The 20,304-nt window shown below is 43.9% G+C and overlaps 1 protein-coding gene across 3 annotated transcripts in view; it reads left to right on the forward strand.

The window, feature by feature from the left end:
- The window catches only part of farp1 (FERM, RhoGEF (ARHGEF) and pleckstrin domain protein 1 (chondrocyte-derived)), a 240,541-nt gene that overhangs the window by 180,840 nt on the left and 39,397 nt on the right, over positions 1-20,304 (forward strand). For all 3 annotated transcript variants that reach the window (XM_067986578.1, XM_067986580.1, XM_067986579.1), the window contains exons 14-17: positions 853-1,040; positions 7,011-7,100; positions 11,972-12,105; positions 19,869-19,950. In XM_067986578.1, coding sequence (XP_067842679.1) covers positions 853-1,040; positions 7,011-7,100; positions 11,972-12,105; positions 19,869-19,950 — 494 coding nt within the window. The remainder of the gene's footprint in view (positions 1-852; positions 1,041-7,010; positions 7,101-11,971; positions 12,106-19,868; positions 19,951-20,304) is intronic.

The raw sequence follows: 20,304 nt of genomic DNA on the forward strand, positions 1-20,304 counted from the left end.
GCTATCATTTCTGTCATGTTGCTGTGGAAATCTCTAATTCCATTATCCTGGCGCAATACAGATGATGTCTTCAGGAATCCTATGTGTATCTGTTAATCTTGCAGTATTACTGCTCACCTTCATTGCACACTGCAGGAGAACCATTAGTTACATTTTACATATGCCTGTCAAAGTTACGGAATAATTGAGCACATCCTTCGCACGCACCCAGTCATGTTTCAATCTGGCTTTTGTTTTTGCAATGAAAGGGAAAATCGTACAGAGGGCAACATTAACAAAATTGAATCTGCCTTTAACACTCACAATCCCCTTAAGACAGCCAGTGAATCTGTTAAACCTGCAAGAAGGAATTTTGAGGTGAAGCTGTCTCAAGAGACTCTTATCACAGAATGCTAAAGCACAGAAACAGGCCATTCAGCCCATCAAATCTGTGCTGATATTTTTCTCCACATAAGCCACCTTGTCTAATCCCAATCTTGTGCACACATTCCCCATTCCTTTTAATTAATTCCTCTTTATCAAGCAACTACTTAATTCTCTTCTGAAAGAATTTACGAACTTTGGTGCCAAGAATGGTTTGTGACCGACAATTTGACCACCCTCTGTGTTAAAAAAAAATACAATAATAAATTCTATCCCTTCTCTTTCATTTTTTTTCTTGACACTAAGTTAATTTAGAATAATATTTTTTTTCAGTATTTGCCTTTGGTTGTTTTCCTGACATGAAAGTAGAGTGTAGAATTATTATTATATTTCTACTTTCTTTTTCTAACTTCCCGTCAATAACATTGCGAAGCTTTGCTTGTGCGGGGGGCCTGGACTGTGTAACATGAATCCCTCTCCTTGTTACAGGTTCCCTGGCGTGCAGCCCTCATGTGTCAGAACTCTCGCTGAATTCGCAAAGCGGTCCTGGCGTTCAGAACCTCTCCCTCTCTCCCAGCCTGAGCCCAGATGGCAAGCAGCATTCCCCGCTGATGACTCCATTGCTGACTGAGGCAGCCTGTGTCAAGACTGACGATGAGGAGGAAATGAGGAGAAAGGTATGGGATTAATTACCACACTGCCGTCCCAGCAGCCAAGAAATGTCACAGCTAATGATAGCGAGAACAACGTACCACAATATACTAATCTCATTTCAAATCTGACATCCATTGTATTTGCGCCAAGGGCACTTTGGTCAAAATACGTGCCGAGCACAGCAAGGGCTTGAAGGGTTGCAAATCAAAGGCTTATTTTGGATGCTTGTAATCCAATTTCATTTGGCTTTATATTTATTTTAACATAGATAATTGATCAATTCTGTTCGAATACATTTCAGGGATTTATTGCATAAGAGTAAGTACATAGGAAGGACATATTTTATTTTGCATGAATTAATAAGGTATATTCAGTATCTACTAGATTAGATAAGTATAACATCCATAAAGTTAAGTCTAGAAATTCTGCACCAAACAATGTTCGACTAAGAATCATCGAATCAAAGAGAGATTACATAGAATGTACAGCACAGAAACAGGCCATTCGGTCCAACTGGTCTATGCCGGTGTTTATGCTCCACACGAGCCTCCTCCCTCCCTACTTCATCTCACCCTATCAGCATATCCTTCTATTCCTTTCTCCCTCATGTGTTTATCTAGCTTCCCCTTAAATGCATCTATTCTATTCGCCTCAACCACTCCATGTGATAGCGAGTTCCACATTCTCACCACTCTCTGGGTAAAGAAGTTTCTCCTGAATTCCCCATTGGATTTATTAGTGACTGTCTTATATTTATAGCCCCTAGTTCTGGTCGCCCCCGCAAATGGAATGATGCCACACAGAAGGAGGCCATTCAGCCCATCATTGCCTGTGCCGGCACTTTGAAAGAGCTATCCAATTTGTCTCATTCCTCTGCTCTTTCCTCATAGCCCTGCAAATGTTTCACTTTCAAGTATTTATCCAGTTCCCTTTTGAAAGTTATTATTTAATCTGCTTCCACCGCCCTTTCAGGCAGTGCATCCCAGACCATCATAACTCGCTGCTAAAAAAAAATTCTCCTCATCTTGCCTCTGGATCTTTTGATAATTGCCTTAACTCTGTGTCCTCTGGCTACCAACCCTCCTGCCACTGGAAACAGTTTCTCCTTATTATTTACTCTTATCAAAACCTTTCATAATTTTGAACACCTCTATTAAATCTCCCCTTTAACCTTCTCTGCTCTAAGGAGAAAAACCCCAGCTTCTCCAGTCTCTCCACATAACTGAAGTCCCTCATCCCTGTTACCATTCTAGTAAATCTCCCCTGCATCCTCTCTGAAAGGCAAACCTGTATTTAAACTATATATTGCAGTAGTCAGTAATCGCTATTAGAAGCTCCTCCTGCTTCAATCATTATGATTCTTGCCATAGTGAGATCTTGATTTTCTTTTTCGCATAGTATTCTGGCTTGTGTTGGAGATACCAAGTCAAGTTTATATAGTATAGCTCTGTAAAAAAGCGTCAGAACAGCTATCTACAGATTAACACATAACCTAGGCTGACGCTCCAGTGCAGTGCTGAGGGAGCGCTGCATTGTCAGAGGTGCTGTCTTTAAACCTAGACAGTAAACCGAGGCCCCGTCTGCCCTCTCAGGTGGACATAAAAGATCGCACGGCCACTGTTTCAAAGAAGAGCAGGGGAGTTCTCCCCGGTGTCCTGGGCCAATATTTATCCCTCAATCAACATCACTGAAGAACAGATTATCTATCTGGTCATTATCACATTGCTGTTTGTGGGATCTTGCTGTGCGAAAATTGGCTGCCGCGTTTCCTACATTACAACAGTGACTACACTTCAAAAAAAAAAGGTACTTCATTGGCTGTAAAGCGCTTTGGGAAGTCCTGAGGTCGTGAATGGCGCTATATAAATGCAAGTCTTTCTTTCTTCCTTTCCATATTATACACATGGAGACGACCGCCAATGGATATTGTAAATAAAATTATTATAAATCGTCAAACCAACTTGAGAAAGGGGAAGTCAAGAATCAGCGCCTGAAATATTTCTGTTTGCCACTAAAAAGTGCAACTATAAACTTGTGAAAATGGCCCCTTGCCCCTGAATGGATTGTTCCGGGTAGCTGTCACCCAATGAGCATGGCCTGTTCGATGGATGATAACGTTACAGTCAGGGCGATACTGATTGGGTAATTCAGTGAGGTCATGTGACGGTGAACGTCACAAGCAGAGATTTTCTCCCCTCATTCCACGAATGGCCCCGAGATATTCCCTCATTACTTACACGTTTAAAATATCTTTAAGCGGACTTAAAACATTTTCTGACATCGCAAGTGTGGTAACGTGAAAACTGGAATAAGCAACTGTGTTGCACCTTAAATACACAAAGAACTGGAGGATTAATGGCCTGCGAGTTCAAACTTTTTTTTTAATATATAAATGAAGGCAGATCAAGTATCCAAAAATGCCAGGATTTTAAAAATAATAAAATAACATCCTTTTCCTCTTTAATCGTGGCCTCGGGAATTATGCAGAGCGGTAGCCTATCCGAGAAAACACCCTTCCGGAATCCTGGTATGTTAATAGGAAGAGGCATCGGAAATGTATGTTAAGTGGTAACATTCATTCAGTAATGCACAACGGGCCACTGAATAGAAACCTGAATGCAGTTCCCCGAGGTTCACTATCTCACTGCCCGGAACCACATATTATCAGCAATGTGATTCAGCTCCCTGCGTTAAATGGATTCCCATGTTCCATGAGAATCAAAACTCAGTACAATCACTTCCAAATTTCAGAGTTTTATTGGGCCGGATCTTGCTGGAGAAATAACGGTGTGTTAACGACGCACGCCGTGATTAATGCGTAAACCGGCCGGCTAGTTCAGAGGATCAAGAGAAACGCCGTGAGTTACAAACCTCCAGAACTTGCTGGTCGATTTACGCCAAACGGCATCTCGTCCTCAACCTCCCCGTTATTTTTAAGAACTTGCACATTAATTGCCCATTAAACTCACCGCAGTAAGTTAAGTCTGGTAATTAACAGCGTAAGTACCTACTTAACGACTTGTTAATGCGATGCCAATCAATCTCTCCGAGAGGGAAAGGGGACAATTTAAACTGTTCAGTCTCATTCCTTCAGGTAGTAAATTGTTCTTACAGATTTTAAAAATGTCACTTTTTTTAAGATCTTACTTTTCCTTTCTGTCTCTTTTTTCCCTCTCTTAATCCAATCTTTCTTTCCTTCTCTTTATTTCTCTTTCTGTTCCTGATTCGACTCTAATTCACCCGATTTCCTTCTCCGTCCTTCCTCTGTTTCTTTCTCGATCCTTAAATTTCATAGTTTAAGGGTTGGTCCCGTCGTTCACCGAGGTCCCGAACGCCCCTGTTTCCCCTCCCCGCCCCGTTATCAGCTCGCACTTCCAGCAAGTTACGGCGCAAAATAATTTTGAGGTGAAGGATGAGGGAAAAAGTCTTAACTAACTGGGCGCGTCGTGAGATACCCCACTCCAGTGAGATCCGGTTCCATGTACAGTATTTCACCTCTTTCCCATTTTCTGCCACTGGATGTCACTAATGCATTTATTGTCTGATCTGCTGGTATTTATTAATAAAATCCAGAATCATCTGGCGCAGCCTTCAACAGTTTCTCATTGATTTGTAGTTCTCTTCTAATCTCTGTATAGACATAGAAACATAGAAAATAGGAGCGAGAGTCGGCCATTCGGCCCTTCGGGCCTGCTCCGCCATTCAAAATGATCATGCCTGATCGTCTAACTCAGTACCCTGTTCCCGCTTTTTCCCCATATCCCTTGATCCCTTTAGCATTAAGAAATATATCAATCTCCTTCTTGAATGCATTTAATGACTTGGCCTCCACTGCCTTCTGTGGTAGAGAATTCCACAGGTTCACCACTCTCTGAGTGAAGAAATTTCTCCTCATCTCGGTTCTAAATGGCATACCCCGTATCCTGAGACTGTGACCCCTGGTTCTGGACTCTCCAGCCATCGGGAACATCCTCCCTGCATCTAGTCTGTCTTGTCCTGTTAGAATTTCGATGAGACAACATGCAAGTAGTACAATAGAATGAAGAACCCAATAAATGTTTTATTTTTACTTTTGATTCCTTTTTGGGCCTGAAAATGTTCTGAATTGCTGGGGGGAGAAAGGTTAGCTATTTAACCTGATTGGCCCTCTTCAACTTGATGCCTGGCTCCTTCAGACCCTCTGATGTGAGGGGGAGGGAGAGGGGTCCAGGTTCAAGGCCCATCGCCAACTAGAAATGGGCACCCTATGTAAAGTAAGAGAAAGAACTTGCATTTATATAGCGCCTTTCACAACCTCAGGGCTTCCCAAAGTGCTTTACAGCTAATGAAATACTTTTGAAGTGTAATCACTGTTGTAATGTAGGGAAACGCGGCAGCCAATTTGCGCACAGCAAGCTCCCACAAACAGCAATGTGATAATGACCAGATAATCTGTTTGTGATGTTGTTTGAGGGATAAATATTGACACCAGGGGAGAACTCCCCTGCTCTCCTTCGAAATAGTGCCATGGGATCTTTTACGTCCATCCGAGAGGGCAGACGGGGCCTCGGTTTAATGTCTCACCCGAAAGACGGCACCTCCCACAGTGCAGCACTCCCTCAGTACTGCACTGGGAGTGTCAGCCTAGGTTTTGTGCTCAAGCCTCTGGAGTGGGACTTGAACCCACGACCTTCTGACTCAGAGGTGAGAGTATTACAACTTAGCCATGGCTGACATTAGCATTGTCTTTGCTGTAAATCTCTGTGGTACCTTATCAAATGAAAATCCATAGAAACTGCAATTCCTTTTGTCTTTCCTCTCTTACTTCTTCAAAAAAATTATTTAAGGTTGGTCAAGCATGACCTGCTTTTTAGAATTGGCCCTAATTTACTCATATTATAGACTCCAGTAGCTCACCAACAACTGAAATTAAGACTAACTAACCTTTGATTTCCTGTCTTGTTTTTGGAAGAGGGAAGTCACATTTGCCATCCTCCAGATCTCTGGCACAATTTACTTTCCACAGAATTCTAGATAATTATACTCAGAGCCTACGTTATTTCTCCCCTAGTTTGCCTCGGGATCCTTGGATGTAAATCAGGAAGTCCCCGTGATCTGTCTACCTCAAGTTAGAGTAACCTCCTTAGTACCAGCTCTCTTTGAATAGTAACCTCCACTAACTGTCCTACTGTTAAGAGCACTGTGCACAGTTCTGGTCTCCGTATTATAAAAAGGATGTAGAGGCAATGGAGAAGGTGTAAGAAAGATTTACAAGGCTGATACCAGAACTGGGAGGTTATAACTATCAGGAAAGACTGAACAGGCTGGGGCTCTTTTCTCTAGAAAAGACAAGACTGAGAGGCGACCTGATAGAGGTCTTTAAAATTAGGAAGGGGTTCGATAGGGTAGACATAGAGAAGATGTTTGCACTTGTGGAGGAGACTAAAACAATGGGCCATAAATATAAGATAGTCACTAATAAATCCAATAGGGAATTCAGGAGAAACTTCTTTACCCAAAGAATGGTGAGAATGTGGAACTCACTACCAGAAGGAGTAGTTGAGGTGAATAGCATAGATGCATTTGAAGGGAAGCTAGATAAGCATATGAGGGAGAAAGGAATAGCAGGGGGTTCTCCTGGTGTCCTGGCCAATATTTATCCCTCAACCAACATCACTAAAACAGATTATCTGATCATTTATCATATTGCTGTTTGTGGGACCTTGCTGTGCGCAAATTGGCTGCTGCGTTTCCTACATTACAACAGTGACTACACTTCAAAAATACTTCATTAGCTGTAAACGCTTTGGGACATCATGAAAGGCGCCATATAAATGCACGACTTTCTTTCTCTTAGTCTATTTTTTTGATTTATACCCTTTCCATCATCTGCTGGTATGTGGGTCTATCTGCCAATGGTTCTTTCCATTTATTCTGGGATAGTCTATACAAATAATAATAATCAGATAGCAGCTATTGACATGTTGGTTGTGTGGTGTTGTGAATTTTTGCAGCGGTTCCCAGCAGACAAAGCCTACTTTATTGCCAAAGAAGTGTCCACTACAGAACGAACCTACCTTAAGGATCTTGAAGTCATCACAGCGGTAAGATGCAAAGCAATATCTGAGTGTGTTTAACGGTAACGCTGTGTGTTGTCCTAACAGAGGTAAAGGATGGGGGGGAGGAAGATGGGGGTGCAGTCATCACTCTTCGCCCTTTTTGACATAGCTCTGGATGGATGGCTCATCTCATTCACTCTTATTAAGGGGTGTACGCGCTGAGCTCCCCCGATGGCTGATTTGGGAATTCCAGAGCCTGATTTGTCACTCTGTGTGTGTGCGCCCGTCTGTTTCGGGTGTGTGATCGGGCCACGTTAATGGCTCAAGCCCACCAAAATTAGATGTAGCTTGGTCTGGATTCGTGGGGTGCTGCGCCTGTACAGTGCCAGGGCAGGAGAATTGGACCCATCTTTGTTTCGGTTTGTTATTTACTGTAGTTGTGGTAAGTGTTTTTATTCTAAAAATTGGCTAGTAATTCATTCAAAAACAAGAATATTCGTGTTAGTTAGAACTTTGAGTTCTATTGTTCCAAATGACTTGAGTGACTTCATGGGGTAGAAATTTGTCTTGGACCGTATCTCTGAACAGGCTCACATCCTCCACCCGTTGTATCTCCCCCCCCCCCCCCCCCCTGCCCATTGTATCTCCCCCCCCCCCCCCCCCCCCGCCCATTGTATCTCCCCCCCCCCCCCCCCCCCCACCCATTGTATCTCCCCCCCCCCCCCCACCCATTGTATCTCCCCCCCCCCCCCCCGCCCATTGTATCTCCCCCCCCCCCCGCCCATTGTATCTCCCCCCCCCCCGCCCATTGTATCTCCCCCCCCCCCCCCGCCCATTGTATCTCCCCCCCCCCCCCGCCCATTGTATCTCCCCCCCCCCCCCCCTCCCCGCCCACTGTATCTCCGCCCCCCCCCCCCCGCCCATTGTATCTCCCCCCCCCGCCCATTGTATCTCCCCCCCCCGCCCATTGTATCTCCCCCCCCCGCCCATTGTATCTCCCCCCCCTGCCCATTATATCTCCCCCCCCGCCCATTGTATCTCCCCCCCCCCCCCGCCCATTGTATCTCCCCCTCCCCCCCCCGCCCATTGTATCTCCCCCTCCCCCCCCCGCCCATTGTATCTCCCCCCCCCCCCCCTCCGCCCATTGTATCTCCCCCCCCCCCCCCCGCCCATTGTATCTCCCCCCCCCCCCCGCCCATTGTATCTCCCCCCCCCCCCGCCCATTGTATCTCCCCCCCCCCGCCCATTGTATCTCCCCCCCCGCGCCTATTGTATCTCCCCCCCCCCCCCCCCCCCGCCCATTGTATCTCCCCCCCCCCCCGCCCATTGTATCTCCCCCCCCCCGCCCATTGTATCTCCCCCCCCCCCCCCCCCCGCCCATTGTATCTCCCCCCCCCCCCGCCCATTGTATCTCCCCCCCCCCCGCCCATTGTATCTCCCCCCCCCCCCCCCGCCCATTGTATCTCCCCCCCCCCCCCCCCCGCCCATTGTATCTCCCCCACCCCCCCCCCGCCCATTGTATCTCCCCCACCCCCCCCCCCGCCCATTGTATCTCCCCCACCCCCCCCCCCCGCCCATTGTATCTCCCCCCCCCCCCCCCCCCGCCCATTGTATCTCCCCCCCCCCCCCCACCGCCCATTGTATCTCCCCCCCCCCACCCCGCCCATTGTATCTCCCCCGCCCCCCGCCCATTGTATCTCCCCCCCCCCCCGCCCATTGTATCTCCCCCCCCCCCCCCGCCCATTGTATCTCCCCCCCCCCCCCCCCCCCCCCCACCTGTTCCGTTATACCCCCCCCGCCCGATTATTCAGTTCTATTGAAGTTAACAGAGCTGAATCTCAGGCGGGGGCAGTATGTGGGGTGTCCGATAACTATAACACCCGTTTTGCGCTCCACCCCCTGTCCAAAGATTGGGTTGCCAACCCCCAGGAATTAACGATTAATCTCCTGCTGTGAACAAGCTCAGGAGAGACATCATTGGGGCAACAAAAAAAAATTGTATGTTTTCTTCAGTTTCTTTGAACACTGAGTTTATTACTTATAAAAATATTGGCGATGAGGGGGGAAAAAGGCTGTTTGACGGGATGGGGGCTGTTGGAGGAGGGAGGTCATGTGATGAAATCTCCAGAGTTGGCAACCCCCATCCTAAGACGTAACTCTTTGTGTTATGACTCATAGAGCATGCTTGTTTGTGAAATTTGTTACGGCAAATTATTTAAACGCATATAACCGAAATGTAATGGGGTTGGTGTAGCTGCATTCAGTCTCATAACGAGAAGAAAGTTGTTGGAAGTTTTGTGGCTGCTGTTTGCCATTGCTCTAAACTGGCAGCTCGACAATAAAGTCTCTGTTTTATTAAAGCTCTGCTCTAAAGATATAGTTATTTCTTTGTGACTCAGAAACAAACCGGTATTATTGAAATATATAAGGAACAGGTTTGTAAAAATGAAAGAAATAACCTACTAGGGGCCATATATATAAAATAGCCACTAATAAATCCAATCGGGAATTCAGGAGAAACTTCTTTATACAGAGAGTGGTGAGAATGTGGAACTCGCTACCACAAGGAGTAGTTGAGGCGAATAGTATAGATGCATTTAAAGGGGAAGCTGGATAAACACATGAGGGAGAAAGGAACAGAAGGATAGGCTGATAGGGTGAGATGAGGAGGGGGAGGGAGGAGGCTCGTGTGGAGCATAAACACCGGCATGGACCAGTTGGGCCGAATGGCCTGTTTCTGTGCTGTAAATTCTATGTAATTCTACTGGTTATTAACTTTTGGCTCAAGTTCATTTGCAAAAACGTGAACGACAAAGAAACTTGGTTAAAAGCAGCGCAGTTCCAGAGAGTTTAAGATTATTATTATAAGCTTTCCAGCAGTGACTTTATTCTGTTTATGGCATGGATGGTGAAGGAGAAATCTTGAAATAAATAAGAGAGCAAAATGTTGCTTTTTTTCCCAATCATTTTCTCTGCTGTTTATAGCTTTTCAGATAAATGTTTTGGACTGAACACTGAATTTCTGGCAGTAAAGTTAGTCATTAGAACAAATTGACTTGGTTCCAAATTGTTTCAAAACAGGAAATTGAATAAAACGTAAAGATTAGATTTGACTCCTCATCATTAAATAATTACGCGTTTCGTTACAGATGCTCTTTAAAAACCACCAGTAAATTGCATCCTGTCACCATTAGCCTATCATGCAGTGACAAGAGTCTACAGTCTAGCTGTTTTTATTACCATTTTAGTGTCTATTTTAGAATGTTTCTATTATTTGTTCAATTTGGCCCAATTACATTAGGAATTTGCAGATTAACAGCCACGAGTAATAGCTCGGATTGATCTGTGGCGATGGTTAGTCATTGGTTTCAAGAGATTTTGTACAAATTCACACGATCACAAGATAGGTCTGGATGAAGATGGCCCATTAGGCCCTATCCTTCCATAATTGCCAACTCCACCATCTAGGTTCAGCTGAAGTTCAAGTGTACGACCCAGACCATGTGGAGATGGAGATGGAGTTGGGGTTTTGTCCCACGACTCGCTCTGCTTGGGTTACGCCACAGCAAGCAGTCTCGCGTGGCTGGTATCCGCTCTGTCCTGCCTGCGCTGGAACTATTCAGGACCAATGGTTAAGGATTCAGCTCTTTTGGAACTGCAGTGGGTAGAATGATATGGGAGCAGGAGGGTATGGATTTACGCCCGCATTTACCCACGATGAGTTCCTCCCTTCACCTGCGCCACAAGAGGAAGCATCAAGCAGAGGTTAGACCATTCCTTACAAGAAGGGAGGAACGATAGTGCAAACCCAGGCACTTCCTACAGGAATTTTGGGGAGCAGCATTGGCAGAGTGCTGGAAACAGGTGGCCTGCTCCCTTGTTTATGGTGTGGCTCGTGGCTTGGGGAAATCTTAAGAAACAAGGTCAGAAGATAATTATGAAACAAGAATTATTCAATATTACACAAATAGATTGTTTCATACATTAATATTTATGTTTAATATTTTCTCCCTCTGGGCTTGTATTCCCTTTTTAGAAGATTAAGGGGTGATCTAATTGATGTGTTTAAGATGATTAAAGGATTTGATAGGGTAGATAGAGAGAAACTATTTCCTCTGGTGGGGGGAGTCCAGAACAAGGGGGCATAACCTTAAAATTAGAGCTAGGCCTTTCAGGGGTGATGTCAGGAAGCACTTCCTCACACAAAGGGGAGTGGAAATCTGGAACTCTCTTCCCCCAAAAAGCTGTTGAGGCTGGGGGTCAATTGAAAATGTAAAAACTGAGATTGATAGATTTTTGTTAGGCAAGGGTATTAAGGGTTACGGAACTAAGGCAGGTAGATGGAGTCAAGATACAGATCAGCCATGATCTAATGGAATGGCGGAACAGGCTTGAGGGGCTGAATGTCCGCCTCCAGTGTCCTATGTCTCCACATGCCATACGCTTTCTTCGTTTGATAGGACAGGCTATAGATCTTTACCGAGGTCTTGATCAGACTCCTAGGAAGTTCACAAGTGCCCTGTGTCACTGGTTCTCCTTGGTTTTTCCCTCTTCTCCTCAGTAAGGAAGCATCTAAATTCCATTCGGTGACTCCCTGGTTGAGATTGGGAACTCATAGAGTGGGGAATTGCAGGCATAAATCCATCTCTCACCACTCCACGATACTCCTTTCTTTTCATTGTTTATTTCTAGTCAAAATAATGCAGTTTAAAGTAATATATTCTATCACAGCGGTGAAAAGATACAGATGGACATGTACTCCGGATCTGACACGATCCCAGTGGAGAATCTCCTGAAGTCTAATGGGTGACTATGCACATCTAATCCATGTGTTCTTTACTGCTATTGCAGTATAGCATCCTCAGTGCAGATAATTATACTTCACATTTCATTCTCTCTCACTCTCTCTCTCGCAGTGTTTCCAAAATGCTGTGGCCAAACATGATGTCATACCAGAACCTCTGAAGACTTTGCTCTTCTCGAATTTTGATCCACTGTCCAAGTTTCACACTGGCTTTCTGAAGGAAATTGAACAAAGACTTGCGCTGTGGTAAGGCTTGCTGCTGTTGCTAAAACAAATTCCCCTTCCGACTATGCCCCCAGTTATAAAATCGTCCGTCCGTCCCACCCACTATCAATCACAAGTTATTAACAAAGGGTCTTGCCACCAATGTGCCCGGGTGCAGTGAAACTAGATATGTGACTATACGATGGAATTCAGGGCACTTCAAAGATTTCGTTGTGTAACTCCCTCACTTGTTGAAGCAAAAGTGCATTGGTTAAAGCAAGGTAAGAAAAAAAAGCCTGGAACCCAATTTCTCTTTGTGCAATCAAAATATGTAAATAAATATAATCCTACTTGCTCGGCACTTGATATATATTTTCCGCCCATTCACACATTTTATCTATGGCTTGATTTTGGTCCGACCATTGAATAACGTGGAGACAAAATGTGCCTGATTTTATAGTGTGTACAAAGATTGATTTGTCTGTGAGGCTCCTCACTTGTAGTCAATAGCATTTTTTCAAAGCAAGAAGTACTGGTCAGAATAGTTTCCATCTGTGTTCCCCATTTAAAGCACGGACACTGTTGTGTAGAAATTCCTCGGTCGGATAGTTTTAACCCACAGATAAAGTGAAGGCAAAGGAAATTCTAGTGTGAGCAAATTTCCTGCATTTTTGTATTGTCACCGTCTCCTTCCTAGTGTTTGCAGTGATGACCGGATTGTGTGTGTAAATCTGTCAGAGATTTAAGATAATTGGTAAAAGAACCAGAGAGGAGATGAGGAGACATTTTTTTGTACACAGCGAGTTGTTATGATCTGGAATGCGCTGCCTGAAAGGGCGGTGGAAGCAGATTCAATAGTGACTTTCAAAAGGGAATTGGATAAATACTTGAAAAGGAAAAATGTGCAGGGCCATGGGGAAAGAGCAGGGGAGTGGGACTAATTGGACAGCTCTTTCAAAGAGCCGGCACAGGCACAATGGGCCGAATGGCCTCCTTCTGTACCTAATGATTCGATGATTAAACCTCCATTTGTATTTCCTTTCCGAGCCCACACTCGTAACTGGTTATGGAAAATGTGCCGATTCCTGCTTCTACCTGGGAATGGGGAATCCCTTAACACGGGCACAACTCAAGTAGACACTATCATGAAATGAGTGTGAAAACATTCCTTGGTTTCAGTATTGGATTTGGATCCCATTTGGGATTTTTACTACCTATAAATCCAGCCTTGTCTGCTTCACATTTTCCAGGTGTTCTACACCTGTACTCAGCTAATATCATTTTGCACAGCTTTTAGGCACATTGATCGAGTTAGCTGTGGTGAGGTCTCCAGTGTGAAAAGCTCGAGATTACACCTGGGATCCTTAAATACAGAATTGTCCTGACTTAGCACGTTTTTGGAAACTAACATTAGTTTTATAGTGGTAGCTTAGCGGTCCCTGGTGCACTGAAAACAATTTGCAAATATTCATAATAAAATTTCAATTAGAAACCTGTTATTTAGCTATTTAAGGTTTGGCTAACGTTCATCTTGAATCAAAACCAGGAACCTGATAGCAATGAATTATTCCCCATGTTGCATTTAATAAGTAGTTATGTGCAAACCAGAATGTTACAAATTGGTGCCGAGGACAAAAATCTTTAAGGTTTGTAAGTATTCAGATTCAACTGCATTGGAACAAAGCCATTTTTTTTAAGGAAAACTTTTTTTTGTTGCAATTTTTTTCTGTTTCCTCTCTTCCCTTAACCAAGTGAGTTTCCAAAAAACGTGCTGAGTCAGGACGATGCTCGATTTAAGGATCCCAGGTTTAATCATTGCAGCACAACCATGTGTTGAGATTTGCAGCTCTTTATGCAAGAAAGTAACTTCATAACTGAAGAGTGACTGACTGTGTTTGGGGGCTCATTTTCCACAGTTTAAATTTAGAGTTTTCTGCCCAAGGCAGGTACCCCGATTGTTTCCATCTCTTAAACATAGCAACGTGGGATTGCCCATCTCATGGTTATCTCCACGAACACCGTACATCTGATCCATGGTTAGCTGGCTAGGACGTGTGTTCAGTGGTTTAGAGAAGGATCCCTTCTGTCCCTTCCCTTGGCTGTCTCTGCCAAAACTGTTAGATTTTGTACCCCTTTCCAGTACAAATTTCTAGAGAGGTACTTTTGAACTGTCATTTTTTTTGCAGTTGTCATTTCCTGCACCATAAACATTGTAGGACTAAAGTGCTGGCATTTCACGAGCTTCATGACAGCAATAGCGCACGCCCAATGCTGCCGGCTCCACGGTTCTCCTGCTCCCCAGCTACTGCTTGCTAGCTTGGATAAACAGTCCAATGACTGAGAGCACACCATCAGCATCAGGGAGCACCCCTTCTCAGTTATCAGGTTATTAGTAAAGACAAGGTTGAGAGGTGACCTAATAGAGGTCTTCAAAATTATGAAGGGGGTTGATAGGATAGACGTAGAGAAGATGTTTCCACTTGAGTGGGAGTCTAAAACTAGGGGTCATAAATATAAGATAGCCCTGGTGATTTATCGACTTTCAAAGATGCTAATCCCCTTAATACTTCTTCTCTCACTAAGTTTATCCCATCCAATATTTCACACTCCTCCTCCTTAACTACAATATCTGCATCATCCCTCTCTTTGGTGAAGACAGACGCAAAGTATTCATTAAGAACCATACCCACATCTTACGCCTCCACACATCAGTTACCTTTTTGGTCTTTCCTTAGTTATCCTCTTCCTCTGAATGTATTTATAAAACATCTCTGGGTTTTCCTTAATTTTACTTGCCAATACTTTTTCAGGCTCTCTCTTTGCTTTCCTAATTTCCTTTCTAATTTCACCTCTGCACTTTCTATACTCCTCTAGGCTTTCTGTAGCTTTGAGTTCTCAGTGTCTGACATAAGCTTTCCTTTTCTGCCTTATCTTACCCTGTATGCTCCTTGAGGCTCTAGATTTGGCAGTCCCACCCTTTTTCTTTGTGGGAACATGTTTACTCTGCACCCCTTGAATCTTCCCCTTGAATGCCTCCCACTGCTCTGACACTGATTTACCTTCAAGTAGCTGCTTCCAGTCCACTTTTGCTAAATCACTTCTCAGCTTAGTAAAACTGGCCTTTTCCCAATTGAGAACTCCAACTCTTGTTCTATCTTTGTCCTTTTCCATAACTTTGCTAAATCTAACTGAATTATGATCACTACCGACAAAATGCTCTCCCACTGATAATTCTTCCACCTGCCCAGCTTCATTTCCTAAAACTAAATCCAGAACTGCCCCCACTCTTTGTTGAGTTTGCTGCACACTGGCTAAAAAAGTTCTCCTGAATGCAATTTAAGAATTCTGCGCCCTCAATACCCCTCACACTGATTGTATCCCAGTTAATATTCGGGTAGTTGAAATCCCCCACTATTGCTGCCCTACTGTTTTTGCACTTCTCAGAAATTTGCCTACATATTTGCTCTTCTATCTCCCTCTGACTGTTTGGGGGTCTATAGTACACTCCCAGCAGCGTGACTGCCCCTTTTTTATTCCTTAGCTCAACCCATATGACCTCATTTGATGATCCTTCTAACATATCATCCCTCCTCACAGCTGTAATTGTTTCTTTAACCAAAATTGCCACCCCCCCTCCTTTTTTATCCCCCTCTCTATCTCGTCTAAAAACCCTGTAACCAGGAACGTTGAGCTGCCACTCCTGCCCCTCTTTAAGCCATGTTTCTGTAATAGCTAAGATATCGTACTGCCACCTGTCTGTGCCCTCAGCTCATCTACCTTATTCACTGTACTCCTTACATTGAGGTATATACCTTTAAGCACTGCCAAAATCCCTTGCTGTTTGTTTCCTCTGCCTTCCTAAGTCACTTACCAATTTTTTTTTATCTAGCTTCCCCTTAAACGCAGATTGAAAGTTCTAGCTGAAAGTGTGAGAGCAGCAGGAGCAGATGAAAGATAATGAATGAATCCCTGGTGAGAAACGTGTTTCCATTCAAACAATTCCAGCGAGTTCCCAAAGCTTTCTCTATTCCCTTTTGCCGATCACTTCATAAACATGCTGCACCTTTGGTTGGAGTAGGACTCAGAGTTGTCATGACTCAAGAGACAAGCAATCAACAAAGTAAGCTGAATCGTTAACATGAACCATAGATAGATTCCATTAATTGTGTCACAGTTGTGAATCAGCATCTGATTACAGATTGGCATTATCTCAAAATCATTATTAATGGATTCAGATAAAGCCGACTGACTGGCAGTTATCCAGCAACATCGCAAAGGTGAAAATGGTGAACTTCTGCAATTAAACATAAGTGGCCTCTACATTTGGTAATTCTCCTGCTGAATCCTTGCCCATCATACTCATTAAAAAAAAACCGCTGGCTATTACTCTACCCCATCATGATCTGTCTCTCTCATTGGTGTTTAGTCAGAGGCGTTCAGTGTTAACAGTGCCCCTTGATAACAATCTGCGATGGAGGGAATCTTGTTTTGTTTGTGGTATCTTTTGTTCATAAACCAGCTTCACAATCAGTATCATAGCAAACCATGTCACTCGTCGTCCCCCACGCCTCCTCACATTATTATATCTTGTGACTACAAGATCAATTCATGAACACTGTTGCAATATGCATGTGGCGACTGATAACTGGTAAGAATAATGAGGGTCTCAGTACAGCTTCAAAACTGACCAACAGCATGTTTTTTTGTTCTCAATGCTGTACATATCTAAGATGTCTTTGCAATGATGGTGAGTTTGAATGCATTAAAAGATTGTCGATACTATTGGTCGTATATTTTTGAGACTGTTCCCCAAATTATAGAACCACGAGATATTAACTGGGCAGTCCCTCGGTGTAGAAGAGAGAATGAGAATGAAGAGTTTTCTAATGCACGTTGAATTTTTAATGTTTTTAACATAGCTCTGTTAGACGAGAGGTTCCCTTTCGCAGAGTACTGTTTTCTTAGGCACAATGATTGCCAAAATATGACGTACGTTTGCAGCATGAACAATACGATGGGGTGCCTGAAATTGACAGTGAGGGGACAGGCTACTGAATCTGAATCTGTCCACATTCTGTGAAAAGTCAGCATTTTCCAAATTCATTTCAAAGGGCTAAATTCAGATTTAGTTGGATTTTTGGATTAGTTTGGTATCTGTTCCTAATATTTTAGCACAAGTGTCCCAAAGGATTGAAATATCATGCACTATTAAGGATTAATCGTAGAATCGTAGAAGATTTACGGCACAGAAAGAGGCCGTTCAGCCCATCGTGTCCATGCTGGCCGAAAATGAGCCACCCAGCCTAATCCAGCTTTCCAGCACTTGGTCCGTAGCCTTGTAGTTTACGGCACTTCAAGTGCAAATCCAGGTACTTTTTAAATGAGTTGAGGGTTTCTGCCTCTATCACCCTTTCAGGCAGTGAGTTCCAGACCCCCACCACCCTCTGGGTGAAAAAAAATTTCCTCAGCTCCCCTCTAATCCTTCTACCAATTCCTTTAAATCTATGCCCCCTGGTTATTGACCTCTCTGCTAAGGGAAAAGGTCCTCCCTATCCACTCTATCGAGGCCCCTCATAATTTTGTACACCTCAATTAAATCTCCCCTCAGCCTCCTCTGTTCCAAAGAGAACAAACCCAGCCTATCCAATCTTTCCTCATAGCTCAAATTCTCCAGTCCTGGTAACATCCTCGTAAATCTCCTCTGCACCCTCTCTAGTGCAATTACATCCTTCCTGTAATGTGGTGACCAGAACTGTACGCAGCACTCAAGCTGTGGCCTAACCAGTGTTTTATACAGTTCCAGCATAACCTCCCTGCTCTTATATTCTTTGCCTCGGCTAATAAGGAAAAGTATACCATATGCCTTCTTAACCACCTTATCTACCTGTCCTGCTACCTTCAGGGATCTGTGGACATGCACTTCAAGGTTCCCTCACTTTCTCTACACCTTTCAGTATCCTCCCTTTAAAAGTGGTTTCTTTCTGTACCTTTACCACATTAAAGTAGCACAGATGTTGTCTGGCTCTATGTAACAAACTGCTGTATTGTTCTTGACCCATAGGATAGAATATTGCCATTATTAAGGAGTAATTGGACTCTTCATTCATATCACTGTGATACACGAACGAGATTTAGCAATGTGTCCAGTAATGGGACATTCTTGTACCATTTTTGTTTGAAAAAAATGAATTCCTCTTCACTTTTATGATATGCACATTACAAATTTTCCCCATGAGTGAAGTTTCGATACAAAACATCCAACATCGATATAAGTAGCTCCCACTATTAGAAATCTCTGGTAAACCTTTTCCCCAGTCCCCAGCCATCTTTCACGCCAAACACCATTTTTTTTCTCCTCAGCAATTCATGACTGTCTATAAAACCAAAACCTGTCCAAGAATTGCACTGTGGGAGAACCTTCACCACACGGACTGCAGCGGTTCAAGAAGGCGGCTCACCACCACCTTCTCAAGGGGCAATTAGGGACGGGCAATAAATGCCGGCCTCGCCAGCGACGCCCACATCCCGTGAGCGAATTTTAAAAAGAAAATTGAATCTGGATAATCGTCCAACTCTTCTAATGCACCTGGACAGGGTACAAAGAAAAATTGCTGTGGGATAGACATCTCCAGTCTCTCTCTCTCTCTCTCTCCCACCGCTCTGCTCCCCCCGCTCCACTCCCCATGCTCACTCTGTCACTGTTTCTCCTTGTCTTTCCCTATTTTATTAATATTGAGGTGGCCAGTACTCCTCTGAACTCCTATCTCTTGTTCCTGCTAGCTCCAAATATACTATCCTTCAAACTCTTCTTCCTTCCTACATCCCGGGGTGTTGAAATCGAGATGGACTCCACATTCTCCCTACTCTAACCCAGGACCTCAAAGCAGTGGGACTCATTACCTCCCTCAACCTTTCCTTCCTTCTACAATCTTCATGCTTTTTAACTAGCATTTTTTTTTCTTTTTGATAAACCTGGCGAAAGTGCATTGAAATTGAAAAGAGTAGACCAGATAAATCAGGTGCCCGCAAAGCTTGGATTTTAAACGCCTGTAGGTTGGAGGAGCGATTGAAGATTCGGGGAAGTAAACAGGTCCACAGTCCTGGGAAAGAATGAGTTAGGGTAGTAGGTGGTTACACTGTATGACGCAGGGTGAAGGAAGAGAGAGTGAGACAGCACATTTAGAGCATAAGAGGAACCACAGAGGATAGTTAGAGGAGCAATGACTAGAGAAACTTGTAAGGAGTCGCACAAGGCCAGGTCAACAGACGAAGGAGCAAAGCTCCGAAAGCTTGTGATTTCAAATAAAGCTGTTGGACTATAACCTGGTGTTGTGCGACTCTTTACATTTGTCCACCCCAGTCCATCACCGGCATCTCCACATCATAGAGAAACTTGGAACAAGAAGGATTGACTATAATCTGGGTTAATCTTTGGAAGACTGTTACATCATTTTACATAAAACTATGTCAACATTGCAAGTCTGAAAACAATATTTAAAGCACTGTAAATTTTTTAAAAACTATAATGTTATTTTCTCTCTCTTTATTAAGAATTAACCATTCTATAGTGGGGGAATGGGATTAACTGGATTGCTCTTACAAAGAGCCGGCATGGGCTTGATGGGCCAAATGGCCTCCTTCTGTGGCTGTAACCTTTCTATGATTCTATGAACTAAGAATTTTAAAAAATCATTTTGTGAGAGCTTTGTGATAGCTAACATTTTAAAGTTAAATGAAGCTTTCGGCATTAGTTGTTTTTAATGTATTTCCTAATATCTCTATTTTATGCCTCTATTTGCCAACAGGGAAGGAAGGTCCAATGCTCACATTAAAGGGGATTATCAAAGGATCGGGGATGTGATGCTGAAAAACCTGCGTTCTATGAAGGTGTGTATCCACACGCACAACGTAAAAATTGTTTACGTCAACTATTTAAAAAGTTATTTTACCCATTTTTGAGTATACATTGATTATAGTGCCAGCCCTGGCTCAGTGGGCAGCACTCTCGCCTCTGAATCCAAAGATTGTGGGTTTGAGTCCCCACTCCAGAGACTTGAGCACAAAATCTAGGCTGTCACTCCCAGTGCAGTACAGAGGGAGTGCTGTACTATCGGAGGGTCAGTACTCGATGAGTTCTGCACTTTCGGAGGGGAGGTACTGAGGGAGTGCTGTACTATCGGAGGGTCAGTACTCGATGAGTTCTGCACTTTCGGAGGGGAGGTACTGAGGGAGTGCTGTACT

The sequence above is a fragment of the Heptranchias perlo genome, chromosome 6, assembly GCF_035084215.1.
Source record: "Heptranchias perlo isolate sHepPer1 chromosome 6, sHepPer1.hap1, whole genome shotgun sequence".
Lineage (NCBI taxonomy): Eukaryota > Metazoa > Chordata > Chondrichthyes > Hexanchiformes > Hexanchidae > Heptranchias > Heptranchias perlo.